General features: G+C 58.8%; 1 protein-coding gene across 2 annotated transcripts; it reads left to right on the forward strand.

Moving 5' to 3' along the window:
- The first annotated feature begins 662 nt into the window (after window positions 1–662).
- LOC104149316 (dual specificity protein phosphatase 22-A-like) lies at window positions 663–22,019 on the forward strand. 2 transcript variants are annotated; one of them, XM_068955388.1, is made up of 9 exons: window positions 663–1,467; window positions 1,615–1,690; window positions 4,510–4,543; window positions 5,990–6,072; window positions 9,013–9,062; window positions 12,095–12,169; window positions 12,740–12,911; window positions 18,262–20,695; window positions 21,496–22,019. In XM_068955388.1, exons 2-8 carry the CDS (start codon window positions 1,670–1,672, stop codon window positions 18,451–18,453), a joined length of 627 nt encoding a protein of 208 aa, XP_068811489.1. In that variant the 5' UTR covers window positions 663–1,467; window positions 1,615–1,669; the 3' UTR covers window positions 18,454–20,695; window positions 21,496–22,019. The 2 variants fall into 2 exon arrangements, with proteins under 2 accessions (XP_068811489.1, XP_068811488.1); XM_068955387.1 differs by lacking the exons at window positions 663–1,467; window positions 1,615–1,690; window positions 4,510–4,543 and adding an exon at window positions 5,782–5,893.
- Window positions 22,020–22,118: the final 99 nt, after the last annotated feature.

Here is a 22,118-nt window from a genome sequence, read left to right on the forward strand (position 1 = left end):
TTAGTCGCTTCTGATGCTCTGGTGTGTCAGGAGCTGGTCAGCCTTTCCGCTTCAGTAAAGGAACTTTCAGGGGAAGATGTTTCAAAGGTGAGATGATTCAGTGGGATTTAAGTGATGAGCTCCCCTTCCTGCTTCTGAAAGATCCTTTACGTAAAATGTTTGTCTCCAGAGTACCGAGAAGGATATTATTAAGATGACTGCGGTGGAGTTGGCTTAGTTTCTTATGGTGGTAAAACCAACAGCTGAACTATGTTGTCTTTAACCTGGCAACAGCATGATAACAAATGCAATTTGAAGTGCCTTTAAATGTCATCCTAAGGTTGTGCTGTTGTTTTCTGTGTCAGTATTTGTTCAATGACTGCAGAAAACTGCTTGAAGTGTGGGAAATGATTTCATTTACTGGATTTGGGAAGTGAAATGATGACAGGGAAATATCTTTTGACTTAGGCTTCCAGTCTGGCTAGGTTCCCTGGAATTCAGGGTAACCTAGATTTCACCTTGTTGCTGCAACACAGATATATGATGACTGCAGGGTTTTCGCTACTGTAGAGGTTTGCTTTTGCTCATTCTTCATACAGCTCATGCTTCTGACAGGCTAATAACATTGATGTGGGAGGGGCCTGGCATATCTGTTTTGAAAATTGACATTTTGAAGCGCGTGTGGGAATTACAGTGCTGCTTTAGAGCTGGTGTTATCTCCCTTCCTGGAGGGAGGGGAGATGGGCTTACCCTAAATGCTCCATTAGCTGCACATCACTCCTGCCGCATTGATTTTTCAAGGTAAATGCCTTGTTCTGAATTCTGATCTCATTCCCTTGAGCGTCTCCTCTTTAGGAGGAATTAGTGTGGCCGGGAGAGGAATCCTGGTGCCTTCAGAGCTTATATCAGACTGTAGCATTGCTGACTGAGAGGCAGCCCCGAAAGGAGCATGGAGAAAGAAAGAAAGGCTGAGCTGTGTGTCTTGTGTCCCTGCTCTCTGCACCGCCTGAGCAGCGTGGCCCCTCGGAGCAGAGAGTGATGCCCTGAGCACATCCCCAGGAAAGTGGTTCGGGAAGGGGACGGGCTGCTGCAGCGGAGAAGTGACTGCATTCGGGAAGGTGCCTGCTCATTGCAGTGGAAATCTGCCCAAGCTGGCCCTGCTGCTCCAGACCTTGCTAGAACCCACAGAGAAAACACCCGCGCGCTCTGCCCACCAGCGCTGAGCCCGGCAGGGATGCACGCCGCCTGCTGCCAACATCCCTGGGATGAGGCAGTTCTTCATCCCTGGCGTCCCCCTCTTCATCCCTCCCCAAAAGGCTGAGCGTCAGTGAAAGCCCCAGCGAGCCAGGGAGTCCGGAAGAGAAACCTGAGCCTCACCGCAGCCCCCGATCCTTATTTCGTCCTTTCCTACCCTGCAGCAGCCGCGCTCCTCAGTCCTCCTTCACCCAATAGTGCCGCAGCAAAGACCTAGGGAGCAGCTTGCAGCCGGTAAGTGGGCTGAGTTTGCTGGGGCTCTGCACACTCCCTTGCCGGTGCATGCTCCCCCTTTCCTTGGATCTTGACAGTGGGACACGCTGTTGGGGAGAGGTGGATCTCACTAGTCCTGTCGGGGATTTTTTGGGTGTTTATTTGCAGGTACCCTTGGATACCGAGAGGCCGCCTGAGTCCTGACTGTGGGGAGAGAAAGACCATGGGGAGTGGAATGAGCAAGGTACGGGAAGGACGGCAGGACGGGGCCAGCGCGCTCCTCCTTGGCAGCATCTTTTTGCTGCTATCCAGGGGGAGGCTCGTTCCCAGGCTGCGACAGTGCCCTAGATGCAACCGGTTGCATCTTCCTTTTGTCTTTCCCCTTCAAAACTTTGAGCATTTGAGAAAGGGAATTTTCCACATCCATTTAAAAGCGAACAGCGATCCCTGGATTTATATTCAGGGTGATGAGCTAAGTGCTGAAGTGTGTTTAAAAAGTGACAGCTGGCTTTAGGTCCCTTGGGTGGTGAAGCCCTGGCGCTAGTGTCCTCAGGGCTAACGCGGGCCCCTTGGAGCCTGCTGGACTGCGATCCAAAATTACTGGGGTGCGTGCGGGGAAATTTCCTTCCCTTGTCACCTCTGAGACACCTCTGTGCCTGGGGACAATGCATGCAAACGGGCCAAGTGGGGTTTTACTGATGGTTGTTGCTCAGCTGAACTTCAGGGCTGGCAGAGGGGATTGATTTCTGTTTGTATCCTCAAATAACTGCTCAGTACATGTGTTATCCAACTTAAAATTAGACCCTGGAACAACAGCAGAGACACCAGATCAGGAGGAGCTCTCTCTGGGCAGCTCTGCTGCGGTTTAACACGGGGGTTTCAACCCCTGTGGCCGCTGGCCACCCCAGGAAGTGGCTCCGGCTGCCTCTGCGCTGGTGCTGCGGGTCCCAGCGCTGTGCTGGGGCTGACACCTTTGCATTGCACCATCCGGCTTGGCCTTTGCGAGACGCGGGGCTCAGCATCCTCCTTTTAGCTGGTCTCTCGTATAGAGCCAGGCACGGGGCTGGAAATGGGGAAGGCAGTCGACAGCATTTACCAGGCTTTCAGAGGGTTAAAGGTGTGTTTTACGTACAGAACGCAATTGCTGCTGTACAGCACTCGCCGGGATAACTCGGAGCCATCTCTGAGCTTTTTATTACTCCTCTGGGTAACAAAAATTAATAAATTCCTCTTCGGCCGTCAGGCTCAGAGCACAGCTCTTGGTGTGCATGCACCTCGGTACCTGCACCGGGGAGCTCGGTGGTCCTGCAGGGTGCTGCAAAGAGTCCTTTGGGTTCTCACGGTGCGATTCCTTGTTAGTAGACTGTTCTCCTTTTTTTTCTGCCCTGGGGATATGAAATGCCCCCACGTACTGCTCACCGAGTTTGTTACGCACAGCGCATGTCCTTTCATATCATTGCACTTACTGCAATGGCTTTCTGCAGTTCAAAATAAAATACATCTAAGGTTTTGCTGTGTTGGGGGCAGAGCCGTTGACCGAATCCAGGTGTTTGCACCCCAGATATTGTAAATAAAGGAGCACGGCTTCTCCCTCCAGCTCGTGTCTCCCGTTACATGTACGACTTGCCCGCTGGCAGCGTTGGCGTGAGACCCCAGCCCCCAACGGGCCGGGGAACAAGTGCACAGCTGGTCCAGGGCAAGGATGTTTGCTGCCAGCTTAGCATCCGTGTGTTTGGATGAACGACCCGGGGAGTGCAAAGGTCCTTTGCCGAGGTGCGGAGCGAGCGGACTGCAGCCTCGAGAGCAGGTTGGCGGCGTTTTAAGCGTTCGTGGCCTCGGGAGCTGGTGCAAGGACTTGGCGCTGCTTCGTGGGGCCGGCGGTGCAGGCTGAGGATGTGCGTCTGGCCTCCAGGCCTGAGCTGCCAAGCCCCCCTCTCTGCTAGGAAAACCTTTCTGCAGCCTCTCGAACAGGGTTTCTTCTGCCGGAAGGGTGCAAACAAATCTTATCGGGAACCAGCTCTTCTTTTCCATGCCTCTAGAAATGGCTCTAGCAGGTTATTACACTCCATAAATAGGCCAAATTGTCCCTCTTTCTTTTTTGTAGCCAACAGCAGAGAGTGGGAGACAGAATTTGCACACTCAGAGGCACTTACCACAGCATCCCGGCCAGAGAAGCATTATAAATAGCCCGTGCTATTTATAATAAATTTATAATGCACATCTATTCCCAGCTGGCAGAGGCAACCTTTGAAACTATTTGGAAGAGGCAGTTGCTATAGAAAGGCAAAGCAAAGCTGCGGGCCGGCCTCTGCTTGTCCCTTGGGGTCCAAGTCCCCCGTGGCGGCCAGGTCGGGCTCCTCGTGCTCCAGGGGCCCCGTGCCGGCAGGTCCCGTGTGCCCTTTGAGCCACACCTCGCCGGCGGAGGCTCCGGGGTGACCTGTCTGGGGAATCCAGCTCCCAGCAGGACCTTTCCATTAGCAGCATGACCAAGGGACAACATGCAAGCTGGGAAACCCATCCTCAGCATATGTACTGAGTTTTCCTGAGCTCTGCGCTCCTGGAAGGGTTTGCTCTGCGTCTCGCACCTGCAGGAGTTTTGGCTGGGCTCAAGCTGGCGCCGTCGGTCTGGTAACGAAGACGGTTTGTTGATTAGGTGCTTAGTCCATAACTGCCTGGGGGAGTTTGCTGCCGGAGGCCTTGATCCTGCGTGTGCGAGTAGCACGTGTGCAGCTTGATGCTTCTGAACAACTTTCTGCGTGGTGTTAGATTAAGCAAATGTGTTTGCTTGTGGGTTTGGGAAGCAGGAAGGAGAATCTGGTGAAAGGAGGAACGACACTTTGCTTTCCTCTCTGGTCCCCTGGGCATCTATAACCCCAGTGGCCAACACGGTTGGCTCTTTTAGGCTGCAAGGTTGCTTTTCCCCCCAGGGAGCTGTCTGGGCCTCTCTGCTCTGGAGGAAGGAGAAATCCTGGGTCAGGTCCTCAGGAGTCCTCCCGTCTCCATCATGCAGGGACGCGTGTTGCACCTGATGCTGTCTGAAATCTCCTTTTTGTCTCTTCCCAGGTGGTTAAAGGCCTCTATCTCGGGAACATCCGGGGTAAGTGCGTTTCTCTGCTCCACCTCCTTCACGCACGCTGCATTTGCTCTGCGCGAGTCACCGGTGCAGCGGGTGCCGGAGGGCCCCTCTCCTCCCCAGGCTGGGATCTCGGTCATTTCAAGATCCTCCGATCCTGGAAATCAATGTTTTGAAAACTGCAGCTGGCACTATGGAAAAGGGTGTTTCCACGTCCCTTTTTCAGCCCTCCCTTCACGCCTTGCAGAAAATCCTGTTTCTTTGGGAGGCTCCCTGCGGCTGCTCCCGCTTGGGGACCTCGGGGCCTTCCGGAGAACCAAAACACTGGAACAGCCCCATCCCAACTGCAAGTCCAGGGTGTCCCCATGTAAACAGGAGCAGTGCTGGCCCTGGGGAGGGGCTGTCCTCGGGGACCGGCAGTCACCGAATGTGCCTGGGCGCTCAGGGCCCGATCTCCCGGCTGCAAACCTCCCTGTGTTTGCTGAGATAATGTTTACAGCCAGGGCCAAAGCTGGGCTTTCCTGGTCCAGCGTCCAGGCCTCCAGCTCCATGCGGCCGGGTTTCACCTACGCAGCAGGACACAACTGCCTTTTCCAAGTTAGCAGGTTCGCTTCTGATTTCAGTGGTGGTTTTAGGAGCTGCCTTGCCTGCCGACCATCCAGTGGTGGTCGTTGCTTTGAAGGAGGTGCCTTGCAGTGCCTCTGGGCTGACAAATGCTCTACGAACTCTGGGGAGAGAAAATCATCCTGCCCCAGCAGAAGAAATACCTTTTTATTCTGATGAGCAAATTTCCCTTGCTGGAGCTTGCCTTGTTGCCTGGTGTTTTAGTGTCTCTCTGGAAAGGCCGAGCGGATACTCTGCAAGGGGGATATATATATATATATATATATATATATATATTTAACAGATTTCTGCCATGCTCCTCCTGCCCTCTGCAGTGAGCCACCCCTCCTTTCCCAGGGCAAGGGGGCAGGCAGGGACCCTCTCTCCATTCCTTGAGGCAGCGGAGGGGTCTGTGCTGGGTGCGAGGGGAAACGTGCTGGCACAGAGCGGAGGGGCGACGGCTGCTCGGAAATCTCTCCACCGGAGCCAGCCGCGTCTGTGAAATAACCGGCATGCACGAGGGGGAAGGAGCGGCTGGATTTGTCTGACTTGTTGGATGGCTAGAAGAGGGACTAGAGCATCCTGGAGCTGGTGAACATTGCTTGGATGATTTCGAGCTGGGGCTGGTCTCCCTTCCTGCCCCTGCGGTTGGGCATCGCCCGAGGGGGAAGGCAATGGGGAAGCGGGTGCTGGAAGCTCGAAGGGTCACGGCTGTGCCGCCGGGAGCAAAGCCGCACCCTGCCACGGGCAGCGACGCTACATCCGATCCAGGTTTCCGGCTGGTGCTTTGTGAAGCGCATCTTGCCGGGGGAGGGAAAGGCAGCGGTGGAGGTGGGGGGGGAGTCACGCGTGTTTTCCCGCTTGCAGACTCTGAGGACCGAGACAACCTGCTGAGGAACGGCGTGACCCACATCCTCTCCGTGCACAACAACGCCAAGCCCGTGCTGGAGGTGAGCGCGCCCCACGCGCGGCGGAGGGGAGGCCAACGGCGCGCGTGGGAAACGGCGGCGGCTGCCGGCGCTGCCGCCCGGGGCCAGCGGGAGGTGCCGGCCGCGGCCGGGGCCACGAGAGGGCATCGCCGCCCCGCGCAAAGCGGGCGCACGGCGCCGGCGGGGGGGGGGGGGTGCTGCTGCCCGGACCCCCCGGCGGTGCTCGGGCCCCCGGGACGGGGCGGGGGGGTTTCCCTAGCGGCAGGGGAGCCGCGACGCCAGCCCCGACGGGGCGGCCGCAGCCGCAGCGGGGACGGGCACAGCCCGCGGACCCCCCCCCCCGACCCCCTGGGGTCCCTCTGCGGCCGCTGCCTGCCCACGGCGGAGCCGATGGCAGGGAGGAAGAGGAGGCTCCGGGCGACCCTGCGCAACCCCGGCTGCTCGGGCTGGAGCACGTCCTCCGGCTCGCTCCTTAGAGCAAGGGGAAAAATATCCCTGTGCTCTTTGGGCCCCGTGGCTCGGAGCAGTGTCGTGCCTAAACCGACCCCAAAGCTCCCGCCGCCGCAGCCCCCGAGCGCGGCAGCTGGGGGAAACTGAGGCACGAGGGAGCTGCTGCCAAAGTTAGCCCAGTCTTTCGAGCGCGAGTCCTGCGTGCGCGGACGGGCTCTGGAGGTGAGGGAGCGGGTCGGGACCCCGCTGCCAGCCTCCACATCTGGGCTGTAGAGGGCTAAGGGGCCAGTCGGCAGCGCTCGTCCCGCCAGCAGCGCTCGTGCCGTCTCACTCTCTCTCTTCCAGGAGCCGCAGCTCAAAATAACCGCAGGAGCTTTTCCTTGTGAAGGGCATTGAGTAACTTGGGAGGGGGCAGGAAGAAAGCAGGAAGGAGGGTGCATAAAATCCGAGGCCGAGAAACGGCTCGCGGATTGAAGCGGGGCAGCAGCTGGTGCCGCGGCGGAGCGGCCCAGGCCCAGTCGGGCAGCAAACCGCTCGGCGCGCTTACAACACCGCGGGCCTGGCGCGAAAGGGGAACTGGAAAGGCACGGTGGGTTGAGCAACGTGTCAATCACAGCGCCAGGCAGGGAACCGCAAACCCGCACTGGGGGCCCGTGCATGCAGCCCCGCTGCCCTCCCCGTGCGGGGGACCAGGCACCCCATCGTTCGTGATGGGGAGGAGGAAGCGCCTCGCAGCCTGGCAGTTACTCCAGGGTGCGTGTGCGGGGCGGGCTGGGGCGCTGGGAGGTTTGCATGGCGCCTTTGCTCGCTGCAGGGGCGTCAGGCCGGTGCCCGGGTGCCAGGTGCGGGGAAGCTACAGCCGGCTCTGTTGGCCCGTTGCAGCCTGTTCTGCTGCCGTCGCTTGCTTGTGCCGAGCCCGAGGCTGGTTTGCTCCCTCCAGCATCCCGCTCTGAGTTGCGGCCCTGACTCACCGTCCCCTCCTCTCCCAAACCTGCGTCCCTGGAGTTGCCGGAGCCCCTCAGTGCCAATCTGCAACCCCAGCTGGTCCAGACAGCTCCGTCCCCTTTGGTCCCCTTGCTCCCACTCTCCTGTCCCAGCCGGAGCTCCAGGACGCCCCGGGCTGCCCCGATGCTGGCAAGCCCGCAGTTCGGCCAGGGTGAGGAGGGAGAAATTGCTCGGCCCCGTTTCGGTCCCCATCTCCTGCGGCCTCGCTGAGCATCTTCGGATGCGCTGGGCAGGGTGGCGGCTTCGCCCGCACCACGGCGGAGGGCGCAGGACGGGTGTGATGGTGGGTGGAGGGGGACACACACGGGAAACTCCCTGCACAGCCTCTTTGCGGGCAGCTGGCCCTGGAGCCTGGGTCCTTCCAGAGCAGGAACATCCCAGCGACATTCCTGGGTTTGAGCCTCTGGTGGGACATTGCTGAATGCCTGTGACTCTCCAGCCCAGTCCGGTCCCTCCTGCAGCCCTCTGACTCAAAGGGATTTCCTTTGGCCATGTGGAAAGTGGGACTCATTGCACCTTTCCAGCAAGCGTCGCTCCGGGGTTGCTTGGTTTCACAAATACCATCTTCAAGGGCTGGGCCGAGACCCATCAAACTCATTCCACACGTGCTCCCAGCAGCTCCCGTCCACCTGCAGCAGCCGGGGCGGCTCGTGAGTGGAGCAGCGACCGTGCGGGGCTGCCCCTGGCCGTGCCGGAGCTCGCTCCGGGTGTTTTCCAGCCGCTCGGTGGGCGGATGGGTCCGGAGCCGCCCGGCAGGCGCGGGTGTGCAGCGGCCGTGAGTGCCGGCCTCGACGCCGCTTGCGCGGACCCTTCCCTTCGCTCCCTCCTTAAGCTTTCTGCTGCTCCCTGTCGCCTGGGGCTGGCGTTTATCATCACCTGGACTTGTTAGCAGAGATGCCTGGAAAGGGAGGAATGAAGACGGGGCAATCTTTGGTGCCCGGGTGCTCGGCTATTTCAGCTCTGTCTGGCAGGATTTCCACCCTGTTTCGCTTTGAGGACCAAAAAAAAAAAAAAGTCAGACGAAAAGGATCTAATTTTAGTTCGGAACAGGGAGGATCAAGGAAGCGATGTTTTAAAGAAAGGAAAGTGATCTGACCTACGCCAACGTGCGGCAGGATGATTTATTGTGTATTAAAAGGATGGGGAGGAAATAACTCATTGATGAGTGTGACTGGGGGAATTCGTGTCTGCCCACGTCTTCCCGGCAGGGCTCGCACCTCGCCGCCGCGGGGCACCTGGGGTGCGGGAGCCGCCGGGGTCTCGCGGCAGCTCCCGCGGGAGACGCGTCGGGAGCATCCTCCCCGCTCGGGAACCGTCCCGGGCGCTGCTCTGAGCCCTGGGGAAATCCTGCCTCTGCCCACAGCAGAAACTCCCGGGGATCGAGGAGGGATTTTACTCCGAGTGCATGTTACGTAGAGGCTCCTCTAGGGAGAAGGAACAGAGAGAAATGGGAGATTTTGCATTTCTCCAAGGTATCTTACTGCTGCAACTCTCTTCTTCTTGCAGGGCATGACTTATCTCTGTATATCGGCCTCGGACTCATCGAGTCAAAACCTGTAAGTGATTCACAATCCTTTTGCCTCCCTGGGTAGCATTTTGCTAATTCTCTGTCATTTAAAGTTCACATTCTGCCGAATGAAGGTTCAAATTGGTTCATGCCGCAAAAGCTTTGTATCATTGCTGCGCTTCAAAAAAGCGGTGGTTCACTCTCAGGTGGTTAACAGTATCTGGGGGTTTTAAAATTTCTGTGTTTCTCTGTGTGTACACAGTCAGTAAACCTGGTAAATCTGGTTTTTCATTGAGTTTCAGAATTATTTCCACCATGAAGGTCTCAAAAATGGTACGTTCTTCATTGGCTTGGGTGGCGGGGGGAAAGAGTTGTATAGATATTCCCAACTTTTTCCTTGAAAAGAGAACTAGAATAATTGTTAAAATGATTTTTCATGGAAAACGAGAGGCAAGTGTGCAGGACAGCGCAGGTGATTTCTGTAGAAACCAGTCTGGTAGAGGCCATGGTTTTCCACTGCTGCTTTAACGTTCACTAACGTTATCCGCATGGGTTATTGCATGTAAACTGGGGCCTGTGCAGGCTCCCACTCCCTTGTGGGAGATGCGGTGAGTTGCGACGGACTCAGCCTCCCAGAGAGGGGGTGCCGGGGCCCGTGGCAGCTCTTTCTCTCCTGGGACCTCACATGTCAGAGTCGGCCCCGTGACCAGACCTAAACCCGTTGCAGAGGTGCTGGCTTTCCAGTGTCTTTTGGAGAAATCGGCCTTGTCTCTGGCGAGTAATTCTGCTTGCTCATACTCCCACTGCACGGAAAGAGAAGCTTTACAAGAAAGCCTTGCCTCAGCAAGAACAGGGTTTTTTGGATGTTATTTTTTCTCCCCTCTCGTTTCTTTGTGCTTGTGGCATGTCTACTTAAAAAAAAAAACACCAAGAAAAAGCTTGGTTGCCGGAAGGAAGACTTATTCTATTTTTTGCTTGTCAGTTTATGCCTGGGATTTCACAATCCCGGTGAACTTGGTGTCCTGGAGATGCTTACGCCTTGGGGCCTCGGCAGCTCATGGCACCGCTGGGCTGAGCGCTCCGGTCCCACGGGCTGAGGCCGGTAACGCGTGGGGAGACCTTCCCTCTCGCTGGCCCGGCCGTGGGAAACCTGGTGGAGCTGTGGAGAAAAGGAGAGCCCTCCCTGGGATCTGGAGGACTTGGACCCATGGGGTCCATGTAGGCCATCCGCAGCGGCCCCGGGGGCTGCTGTCTGCCTCTCTGCTCCGTGAAGATGATCAGGATAACCCAGGATAACAAGGGTTATCCCCCAGGATAAGCTTTGGTATGAGCCCAGGGGTCAGGAAAAGCCCCTGCACTCGATGCTGAGATGGTTGGTCCCTTTGCTACTGTGGTGGAAGATGAACCATTTCCGTAGCCCATGAGGAGTCATGAACTGGCACCTCCTTTAATGACCAAGAGACTCAACATTTTGTGTGTGGCCAAGGCTTCGGCGAATTCCCTGTTTCTCCTCTTCTTGAGCTCTGGGTGGCAGAAACCCCTGCTCTTTTTGAACATTGTCTTTGGTTGGTTTCTTAGAAGATGCCCAGACTCTGCTCTTCCAAAGAAAGAAGAAGAGTATCCCTCTTGATCAGACAGAGGTGGAAAGTTTTAGCGGGTCCTGCCTTATTCCTGCAGGAAAGCCAGGTCTGAGCTCTCGCCGGGGGGTATCAGCTAGGGACAAGCCTCTGGTGGGGACGAAGGTGGGCGAGCCGGGCTCTGGGGGAATAACTCTGTGGCAGCTTGGGTCTTGGCTTCTGAGAAATCAGGAAGGCCGGGCGAGCGCACGCCCACCCTCATCACGCGGAGGCAGAGGAAGTCCGGGAGCCGAGCGCGCCGGCGAGAGGCACACGCCGGGGTCGGCCGGCTCCTGGGGCCGCCGCACCTCCTGCTCTCGGCTCGGCCCGTCCCGGCTGAGCGAGGTGGGACAGGCAACGCTGCCCAGACTGTGGTCCACGTTGCCCGGGAGCTGGCGATCTCTGGGGCTCCCGGCAGCCTCCCCCCTTCTGATCGGTCTCTGCTTCCCAGCCGGGTTAGTGCAAACACTTGCTTAGCAAGAAAATACCTGGCTCTGCAGGGCCTCTCTCGGAGGTGTCGGTCAGTTTGGGTGGGATTTAGCAGCTGCTTCCCACATCGCTCGCGGTGATGAGCAGCAGCGGTGCCCATCACCGGGGCGCATGCAGCAGCGAACGGCCCTGCTCCTCCGCTCCCGCGCCGGTCGGGGTTAAGGCGATCCCCTGCCTTGCCGGGAGCCGCCAGTTACTGGCAATGCTTTTTATTTCGGGAACGCACCCAGGTGCCCAAGGGCACGTCGCTGGGCTGTTGCTGGCAGCTCTGCCTCCCGGCACGGCCACAGCCCTGCTCGGAGCAGCTCCCCGCGGCCGGGCAGGACTCGGCAGCTCCCTGCGGCTGCTCCAGGGGGGAGCTGGGGGCCCCTTGGAGATGGAAGGGGAAAGGAATGACCCTGCTCCCCCCCTTCTGTGCCTACTGGAAGGGTGGCTTTGGCCAAAATGGCTTGTGAGCCACCTTGGTTGCATCTTCCTTCCAAGGGAAATGGGTGCTCTTGGCATCGAGGGTGAGTTTCCCAGGCCGATCCTTGCAGCTGATGGGAGACCCTGGGGGACATCTGCTGGGCACGGGGCGCAGAGGAGCGCTGGCTACCCGCTCCGCTCGGGCACCGAGGCGGGCTCAGGGCGAGCTCGTCACCTCCACCGCCGGGACGTGCCCGTCCCGCGGGCGTCTTGCCCCGGAGGCTGCCTCACCTCTGGCTCATCCCCGAGCTGGTTCTGCTGGTGGCGTCGCCCTGCTCCAGGCTCCATGCTCTGGGATGCAGGAAATCCCGAGAAAGCCCTTCACATCGTTTCCTTCCTCCTAGATGGAGATCAGTCCCTGCGCCCTCCGTCCCCCAGCCTTCTTGTGGGCTGCGGAGGCTGGGAAATCCTGGGAAGGATTGCTCTTCTTGGAGATGGCCTCTCGTCCTGGGACTCGCTCAGGGCCTCGCTGCGCGCCCCCCGCCTCACCTTGCTGCTTCTCTCCCTCCAGGATGCAGCATTTCAAGGAGTGCATCAAGTTCATCCACGAATGCCGGCTCCGCGGGGGAGGCTGCCTCGTTCACTGGTAAGCGCTCGCGTAGCTGGGAGGCCAGAGGCTCGCTCGGCGGAGGGAGGAAGGGTCCTGGGCGCTGGCAGGAGTGGTGCAAGGTCCCCGCGCCCTTCGTCTGAGGCGTGGGAACGGGATCCCCCAGAGAGCACCGCCGGCATCGAGCACCGGCTGGGGAGAGGAAACGACAGGGCAAGGTCTCAGCTGCCGCCGCTCCGGCCCGTGGCAATGGGTGCTCCATGCCCGGAGACCCCACTATCCAAACAGGGGGGGCAGGGCATGGGGGGGGCACCCGCAGTGGGTGTTCCCGCGGGAGCACCCCCGGCACAGCGGATGCCCTTGGAAAGATGCATCCCAGCTCGAGGCCCGGAGCTGAGCCCCGGGCTGGTGGCCGAGCTGCCCGGCTCCAGCCTGCCACGCGGTGTCCCAGCAATGGGACCTGCTTTGGGTGACAACTTATTTAAAAAAAAAAAAAAGGGGGGGGGGTTAAAGCCACCAGCGGGGCCAGTGCCGTCGGCCTCGCTTGCTGGGGGGCTGCGCAGCCCGAGCGCCTGGGATGCCCGCGGGGTGACGGCTCCCTCGCGCCAGCCTGGCGGGGGTTTCCCGCAGCACCACCGTCCTGGTGGCTTACCTCATGACGGTGACCGACCTCAGCGGGGACGCGTGCCTGGCCGCCACCAGGGCCGTGCGGTCCTACGTCAGCCCCAACTTCGGCTTCCAGCAGCAGCTGCAGGAGTACGAGGCGACCTTGCTCAAGGAGGTAGGTCCCGCTCCGCTCGGCGCCTCCCGGCTCGCGCTGACGCTCCGCAGCGCACGTGCGCGGCGCAGCAGGGACGCGGCGCCGAAGGAGGCAACGGGGCCTCCGGAGCCCTACCTCTGCCTGCGGAGCGTGCAAGCAGGCACGGCTGCTTTGCATGCAGCGAGCTGCAGGGCCCAGATGTTTGCCCAAGCTGGCCTCTGTACGTGCTATTTATTACCTGGGGGGTTTTGCTTTTTGCATGCGTGTATGCGTGCATGCCTGCAAAAAAAAAAAAAAAAAGTGCCTAGATATTATGCGAGTGCACTTAAAAGGGCTGTTTGAAAACCCAGCGCTCTTATTTTCTCGAGAGTCCAATTAGGACACAGCGGGAGGGATGGGTGAGCGCCAAGCCCCGCTGGGAGTTAGGGGAAGGGAGATGGACCGATTCCAGGGAATGCCCCAAGCTTCCCAGGGCGCCACGAGGTGCAGCTGGAGCGTCGGCTGGGACGCGAGGGTGGGACAGGAGGGGGAGGCAAGGTCCCCGCAAGCAGGTTTGCGCTCCTGGATAGCGCTTGGATGGGGCAGGACTTCATTTGAAAGAAAATCCCTCGCTTTTAGAAGCATCTCACAGAGAGAAGCAAGCGTTAATTAAGAAATTCTCCCAAAATGAAGCAACGCATCGGGTTTTAGGCGAGCAGCAACAGTGACCGAGCGGGTAAGTCCCGTGCAAGGGAAGGACGTCCTCGTAGCTAAGCTGGCCTCAAGCCGTATCCTGGAAGCCGGAGCGATAGCATCGTGTGTGCTCGGGCGACTGCCAGCCGCTGAGATCAGAGCTGCACTTTTGACCCGGAACGAGGCCCTTTTGAAGCCCCGGCGGAGGAGAGGCGGCGCCGCCAAGCCCGAGCGCCGAGCCGTGCCCGCGGCAGCCTCCGGCGAAGCGGAGGGCGGGCGCCTCGGCCTCGGCCGCCGGGACACCCCGGCGCACTGGCTCTGAGCAGCCGGGCAGCTGCCAGCTGGGCTGTGGCTAGCAAGGAGGGGGCCGCCGCTCGGAGCAGCGATCGCTACCCTGAGAGCGGTGGGAAACAGGGGCTGCCTCCTTCCGGCTTGCTGTATCCAGGGCATCCTCCAGCCCCCGTCACTCCTGAACTGGCTCCTCTCTGCATCCCTGGGGGCAAAGCCCCAACCTCCCCCTGGCCCAGCAGCCAAAGCATCTTCCTCTGCTGCAGCCAGGAGCTGTCGCGCAAGGGCCCTTCGTTGCACAGCCAACTGCAGCAGGGGCCCGGCGGCCTCTCCGGCCGCACCACGCGGTCCGAGGGGATTTCTCGCCTCTTCTCCCAAGCGCCGCCGCATGTGACCCGGCGCCGAACGTCAGCGCCTTCCCACGGAGCAGGTTCCCTCCCACGGCGGCCGAGGCGGAGGGAGCGGGTGGACACCGACACATGAGGGACGCAGCCCTGCCGGGCTGTCACCCGCTTGCAAAACACCAGGTCCGCCGGAGTACAAAATACCCGCCACGCTGGAGATTCCCTGCGGGGCTTCCCCCGGCGAGGAGAGCACTCCCCGAGCCTTCCCACGCGCCGCCGGGATGCTGCGCGACGGGTTGTCCTCCGAGGGGAACGGGCTTTGCCATGCCTCCGCAGGCTGCTGCATTGGAGTTACTCCCTCAGTTCCCCCCAAATCAGGGGTGGCCTCTGCAAACGCCATTTGTTCTTCCCTTTTCTTTAGCTTACAAGTTTTGTATGTCTTTTGGTTTCTGAAAGTCGCACTGTGGATTTTGCAAAGGTTTCCCTGCCAACGTCAAAGGCAGAACCCCTACATCGGGCGAACTCCCTTGGATGCATGCCTCTGAGCATTGGGGTTTAAACAAGTTGCACAGATTTTGCAAGCACTGCCTTTTATTTGAAATGCATCACGTTCCCTATGATCATCTGCAAATGTCCTCGTGGGTGGACTCCTGCTAGCGCAGTCCTCAGGGCAAAGGCTGGGCGCTTGCGAGGGAGAATGAAAGCGCTCTCACATTACTCAGGCTCAGCCGCATTTTAATAATGGGAAGTATTAGGATTTATGCGCAAAAAATTTGCTCTGGACAAGCAGCAACTGATAACTTAGCCTCAGCGGACCAGGCGATGCTGTGCTCGGAGTGAGCCAGCGCGTTTTCCATCTCTGAGCTTGTTTTTGCAGGAGGAAGGACTAAAAGGGCCTCTGCGGCTTGGGACAGGTTGGGCTGGGTGCCGGGTGGTGGGGCGTGCAGGAGCTGCAGGTGCTCGCTGGTACAGGGAGCTGCCCCACAGCTGGGTGCCCGTGTGCAGGTGCGACCTGATGCCGCCTCGAGCCCGTGCACATCCCTGCCTGCGTGCAAACAGCTCTGCTCACAGTGTGTAGCGGTAGGCTTGCCTTTGCTTCTTTTTCTCTGAGAAAAATCAGAGCTCGTCCTCATTTGTGGGTTTAGGGTTGCTTTCCAAGTGTGCGTCGGTAGGAAACGGGACCGTTAGAGGATATCGTGCCCTGATCTCTGCGGAACAGCAGCTTGTGCAGATGATAAAGGAAAGGGGAGGTCAGATTTCCTAATTTAGCCCAGCTATCGTCTCAGAAGGCAGAAATACGGAAATGCAGTTCTTGAGAACAGATATGGACACGGGGCTGAGCCTGGGAAACGGGTGCCAAAGAATGATTTCTTGTTGGCTAAAACCTCCCAGTTACAGACTGCCCAGTTTCAGAGCTGGGGCGGGGGGCTGCAGGCATACTCACTTCCATGCCTCAGTTTCCACCACTCTCCACCTGGACCGGTGATCTCAAACAAGACCCCAGGAGTTAGAAATGGGGAAGATCCGCTCTGCTAGTGACCGGTCCGGCCCTCGGCTGGGAGGAAACGTGGCTCTAGCATGCCGCTGTGGTTTTGAGCTGGCAAATGGGGCTTCTCAGGATGGATAAAGAGGGAAGGAAGGGACCAAGAATGGCAGAACGATGACGGGTAAGGCCAGAAAAGGAAGTAACCCCACGCGAGAAGCAGCACGGGTGCGAGAGAGGGTGCAGCTGGGCATTGGGGTGCCGGACATGTCCCCTTGCCCAGAGGGGCCACCGCAGCGTGGGTGGGATGGGTGCTGCCAGCCCACGGAGGGATGAGCGGGGCAGCGGGTTAGTGGTCAGCGTTGGAGGAAACGCGCCGTAACCACTTCTTTCTTGGCTTTAAGTGGAAACGCATGGCAGCAGCAGCAGGGTGGTTTCCCCCAGCACCCCGCTGGCTCCGTCTGTCCATGCCAGGAGGCAGCTCAGAGGGTGGGTGCCCCGGCGGGCGCCGACACGGGTCCCTCGCTCCGCAGAGCTGCATCCCGCTCGGCTCCGGTGGTGCAGAACACCTGAACAGCATCCAGTGACCTCCAGGCACTGGCCCGGAGGAGAGAAATCCAGTCCAGCCTCCAGGACATCCAACTTGGAAATCACCTTGGGATGTCATTCCCAGCGGCTGTTTTCTAGCAAGGAAATTGGCCTCGGCTCCCCAGGCTCGGGCCGGCGTCCAGCACGAATGACAGGTCTTCTTGCGTCCGAGCGGCGAGCGTGCAGCGGACGCGGTGAGTCCCCGGCCTGCCGAGCGAGGGGATTCGGGAAGCCCAGACATTCCCAGCGGAAATCCCCTCTAACCCAGCTGACTTTCCCTGGCTGCAGGGAAAGGGGGACTATTGCAAGCGTCAATCTCAGACTTTCTCCCGTTACGCCTCAGTGGTCCCCACGGTCCCGCCGTCCCGGCTCCAGCATCGCTGCCGGTCTGGCACCTCGTGGGGCGCGGGAGCTGCCTGCCCCGCTCCTCGCAGCCCGGTTCCCCCAGCCATGCCTATCCCGGTGCTATCCCGTACCCAGGCCTGGTGCTGCACGGCAGAGCCCATGGTGCCGTCTGGGAGCAGCGGGTGCTGCCGGGGGTCCGATGCTCGGTGCCTTTCTGGGTCTGCGCCTTCAAACCATGAACCCCCCTGATTTTTGCATTCCTGATCCATGCCCTCTATCCTTTCTTATAAAAAGGTGTTTAGTATTGCAGGATATGCCTTAGCCCGGTCTTCCCACTGGTCCCAGTCACTTCCGGCTGCTGGAGCAGCTGGACACCAGCTCCTGTGGATGGTGGCGAAGCCCTTGCTGCCCCCATGAGCAGAGAGCAGAGCACCCACCAGCCACGCCGACACCGCAGGGGCCCGCGGCAGCTCCCCGGTTCTGCCTGCACCCGCGGAGGAGCGTCCTGCAGTCCAGGCCTGTTTCTAGCCCTGGCGGGAAGCGTTTCTACGGGCCGTCTTCCACTTTCGAGCAACCTCCGGCCCCCAGGCTGATGCCAGCTGGCCCCCAGCCACCAGGACGCAAACGCAGTTGCATGGCTGTGCTCCTAAAACCGGGGTGCCCTTTGCCTCCGGCTGCAGGGACGGAGGCTCTGGGGGTGCTCCCCTGCCTGCCGGATGCGGGCGGGAGGTGGCTCTGCAAACAGATCGCCTAACGGGCAAGAACCGACTTGTCCATGTTGTTCGCGGCGGTAATTCCAGCCTGACACCACGCTACCGCAAAGTACGAACAGGGAGCAAGCGTGGGGAAGCTTTCCTTACAGTAATTCAGTTGTAAAAGGAACAACAGCAGCTTCTTGGCAACAAAAAGTAAATAAAGCTATTGTCCTGCCACAGCCCTGCATGAGAAGCCGAAGCTGCTGCCAAGTCTCCTGCCGGGGCTGACCCAGGACCCGGCTGTGCTCCTCTTGCCCCGCTCTGGCTGTGCCCTTCCCACCTGCTCTGCCCCGGGCCATCCTGCTCTCCCTTACGCTCGCCCAGACAACCAGCAGCGGGAAGCAATTTTTGAGCAGAGACATAAGCATGTCTATGACTTCGTTGCGTTGAGAGCAAGAGCCTTCTCCGCTGGCGATGCATTGTCCCTTCCCTTCCGGGCTCGGCTCTCCCCATCTGCACGTGCCGCTTTTCTCCCGCTCCGTCTCCCCGCGCTGGCGGCTGCAGCAGCACCCCCTCCGCAGCGCGGCAGCTCCCCTTTGGCACGTAGCTGGGACGCCGGTGCGGTGTCCTTCATTATTTTCACAGCTGCACAGGTCTGTTGGAGCTGGCAAAGGCTCACTCTTACCTAGTGGAGGTACCTGCCCTGCACGGGACACGAGTTTGCAGAGTCTCTGCGCAGTGGGGGGGCCCACATGGCCCTTTTTCTGGGGAAACTTGGTACAAAATAGTAGTGTTGGGTGGCATGCCTGCTGCTGCGAAACACCGCCCTGGCTGTTTGCTGACCAAGGCTGGGGCCCCTCCGACCCCACGCCGTGCTGCGGTGGGGATGTGATGCGAGCCGGGGCCGCCGCAGCCCCCGGTGACCTTCCCAACCTCTTTGGACTTTCTCTCGGCAGTACCGTGCCTGGATCCGGCGTGACTACGGCAGGAACCCGTTTGGTGACCAGGAGGAGCTGCAGCGCTTGCTCGCCCGGCAAGAGGAGCAGCCCGGGAGCAGGGAGCCCTCCTGGATCGACGCTCCAGCTCCCGCTTACCCACGGCCCTACAGCGCCTGCGGCACCGGCAGGAGCAGATGGATGAGCAGATAAACATCCGGCTGCTTGCGGAGAGACGTTGTCCCTGGGGCTGGCAAAACTCAGTGTGCGCTTTGCTAAGCGCCCGCGGGTGTCTGCATCTTGGGCCGGAGCGGATGCTGCCAGCCCCAGGAACCGTGCCGCTGCCGGCCGTGGGCTCCAGCTCGGGGCAGCGGCGGCCGGGGCTCACGGACCCTTCCCCTGGCTAGCGGCTCCGTGTGTGTCTCTGAGCAAAGCAGCTGCTTGTCCTGTGCCTCAGTTTACCCGTCTGGAAAAGCTCTTGTGGCGCGGGGAGGCTCTGCGGGGTTGCGTTTGTAAAGGCGTGTTGGGCTCCTCGGGCGAAAGGCGCTGTGGAAGTAAACGTCCTGCTGCTCTGAGCGTCCCTTTTACAGCGAATCTCTCGGCACGGCTCTGCTCCCCGAGGGCAGGCTCCTCCGCGCGCGCGCGGCTCGCTCTGAGCCACGCTTTCCATCCGCCTTTTGCGACTCTGGGGCCGTGCTGGAGCGCGTGGCCCATCACGCCACGGCCCGGTCCTCCTCGGCCCGTCGCAGGGCTGCGTCCCGGGGCGAGCGTCTGCAGGCAGCCTGGTGCCGCTGCCCTCCGGGCGAGGAGAGGGCCCGGGCAGACCCGCTCCTGCCTCTGCAGGCGGCCCACCGCCACGTTTGGACTTTCCTGGGCTAGACTGTCCTCGGCAGATGTTTGTCTGGTGTTTTCTCAAAACTCCCGGGGGGGGGAAATCCAGCGGCTCTGGAGACTGCCTGTTCCCCAGTGCCTTGATCCTTAGGGCTGGATCAGCTTTGGTTTTCCCCTGCTGCCCAATCTGAATGTCCCTGGTTGCAAAAGCAGCCAATTGCTCCACCCTACTCAGACGACCTAAAGAACAACTTAACAGCATCCCTCTGCAACAACGGCCTTTTTAACGCTGAAAGACTGTTACTGGATCCCTTCTTTTTAGGCCAGGCACCACGTCCCATGCACCACGTCCCGTGCACCACACAGCTCCTTCTCAGCCTGGTTTCTTCTGCACAGAAGAGACTGGCCCGGCATTAAGGCCCTTTCAAGGGTCCTTTTCACCCTAAGAAGACCCAGTCCTTTATTTGCTTTATTTTCTACCCGTCATCCTTCTGTCCAGTGACACAGCCCTTCACCATCTTTGCATCTGGAACATCTAAGTCTGTTATGCTAGCTCTGTCTTCTGCTATAAATACTTCGCTTGGCTGCTCAAACGTTTCTGTTCTGCAATCCATTCTGAGAAAAAAATTGGGCTTAAAATATTTCTAGGAATTCCCTTAATTGAAATTTCTGGGTACTGGATTCTCCAAGTGTGACAACGCCATGGATGACCTGAGAAACTTGTAATAAAGGGAAGATTGATTAATAACATGAGAACTGCTGCTCTTGATTTGCCGCGTTACTGCTGGGAATGAAAGGACAGATGGACATGCCTCCTCCACTGCTGTGCCCTGTTTTCTATTTTCTTGATAAGAACTGCCAGCAAAATTAAAAGTCCTCGTGAGAAAAAAAGTCCCAGTCGGAAGACTGCAGTGTTTAGCCATATCAGAGAGGATTCTGGGAGAAATATTGTGGGGGCTTTTCCCTGTCTCCTTAAATAGAGAAAAAGGTCCCTTTCGTTGTCTGTTAGTCTACAAGAGGGCCTGAATCAGCCGCAGTTTGTACTGGCAGCACCCTGCGCCCCAAAAAGCGCCCTGAGCACTTCATGTCATAAAGTGCCATAAATGCTGTCGATCCAATGGAGTGAAGGGAAGCTGAGCAAACCTTGCAGTTATTGTATTTAATGCCTCGGTTATCATTTTAGGAAGCAGAAAAATGGAACTTGTGCACAGGAAAAAGAGAAGAAAGTTGGTTTCTGGTATTAATAGGAAGTCATTGGAGATATGTGATAAGCAGAGATTAGGTTTGCAGTAGGTGCGATAACCTCCCCCGGCCGCTCCCGTACGGCAGCGCCCTTCCTCGCGCCGCGGGCACGCAGCAAGCGGGGCCGCTCGCCTTTCCCGGGGGGTCACTGGCCTCCAGGCATTTCCAAGGAACTACTGCAAGGAGGCGACCGCCACCCAGGGGAAAAGCACCTGGATTTTTGGGAATCACAAGGGATACGCTCGGCACTGGCGCCTCCACATGGGGCTGCCCGTGCCATCGCTCCCTGCGCGGCCTCCTGGGATGAATGGTTGCTCCGGTGGTTTCTCTGGACTGCGTCCGGGGGAGCCGTGGAGGCGGTAGCACCTCTGGACACGGAAAGGTAGGGCTTGAAGCAGTTAAAACTGCAGCAATTTCCACTTCTTCTTATTTCCATGTTGCTAAGAGCTCTCCGCTTCAGTGCTCAGCTCTCTTGTGCTCTGTGAGCTATATCGCCAGCCTGGTGGTGCCTCTGGCACGTGGGAATTGCTCTAGCGAAGTGCAAATGGGCTTACCAGGTTGTTCTCACCCAGGGAAGTAGTTTGAAAGAAATTCTGTGCTGCACTGCTTGCCCTGGCGGGTCTGTCTCAGCACTTTGCGTTGCCAGTGGCTGTCGGGAAGCCCGTGGCTGCCCCAGGGCATCTCCCACCCCTTCCAGCGCCACGGTTCCCACGCTGTGGGAGCGGGACCTGCGCTATTGCGCAGAGGCGGATTGCCCAAGCATCTGAAAAAGCTGCAATTGGGTTTTGGGGAGGCTGTTATTCCTGCCTCTCGGTGATCGCCCTCCTGCCGCCGGGATCCACCTTGCCCGGGGTTCCTCATCGTGTCGGCTGCCGCGTCAGCGGGGCCGGGCGGGGAGTGGGCTGCACATCTAGGGAAAGCGATCCAGGAGCGCGGCAGCCCCTAAGGCCCCTGCGCACTGCGCCGCAGCTGGAGAGGGCTGAGCTGAGCGAGGAACGTGAACCGCAGCCCTTGGCATACAGGGCTTTATTAAACCACGCCGACGTGATGAGGGAGTCCAGTCCTTTTGGCATAATAATTTGGTCGTGGTATGAAGCAGCGCAGCCACTTCAGCTTTGGCTCTGATTTTCCCTGTGCTTGTTATTTGTGTGGTTCTCTGAATTTCTTTGCAATTACTTCCAGGCTATCTACAAAGTCGTGCAACCAAAATGAAGCCAGAGGTGGTGGGACCAACCCTGTTGGCTGCAGGATTGCATTTAGTCCTACTTCTCTGCCTCCATCTCCTTGGTCTCCAGATGGGACAAAGGGATCGACAGGCTTCGTTATAGGAAACCCCTTTAAAATATCCCAAACATATCACATCTTTTTGAAAAGAAACATTTTTAAACTCTGATTTTCAACATCAGATAGAGCTGGGACCAGCTCCTGCCGTTGCCTCCCACGCTGGTTGCTGGCCGCAGGATGTGCAGGGCGTTCGGGGAGGCAGGACGGCGGGTCCCTGGTTGGGGGAGACCCCAACTGCAACGCTTAACTCAGCTCTCGTTGAAAGCAGAAATAACCGTCTTAACTGGATCTGATTGCAGGGGGTGTTTTTGACTCTCCCCACATCTCACAGGGATGTCTGATTAAGATCAGCTGGATGTTTAAAAAGATGGGCTAGTACAGCAGTTTCTTGTTAAAAATTACAGTAAAGGTCGTGTGCCTTAGATCATTGTTTTCATTATACCAGCTGTACCGCGCCATACATTTCCCATTTCGCTGTATTACCCACGGGGGAGTAATTATGGTTTTCTTCCAAGAAATGC

This window comes from Struthio camelus, chromosome 10 (genome assembly GCF_040807025.1).
Source record: "Struthio camelus isolate bStrCam1 chromosome 10, bStrCam1.hap1, whole genome shotgun sequence".
NCBI lineage: Eukaryota > Metazoa > Chordata > Aves > Struthioniformes > Struthionidae > Struthio > Struthio camelus.

Excerpts from the sequence above, each read along its gene's own strand:
- LOC104149316 (XM_068955387.1), top strand. The coding sequence starts at position 5,797 with ATGGGGAAGCGGGTGCTGGAAGCTCGAAGGGTCACGGCTGTGCCGCCG. Across the intron at positions 5,894-5,989 it reads CGACGCTACATCCGATCCAG|ACTCTGAGGACCGAGACAAC; the intron begins GTTTCCGGCTGG and ends TCCCGCTTGCAG. Across the intron at positions 6,073-9,012 it reads ACGCCAAGCCCGTGCTGGAG|GGCATGACTTATCTCTGTAT; the intron begins GTGAGCGCGCCC and ends TTCTTCTTGCAG.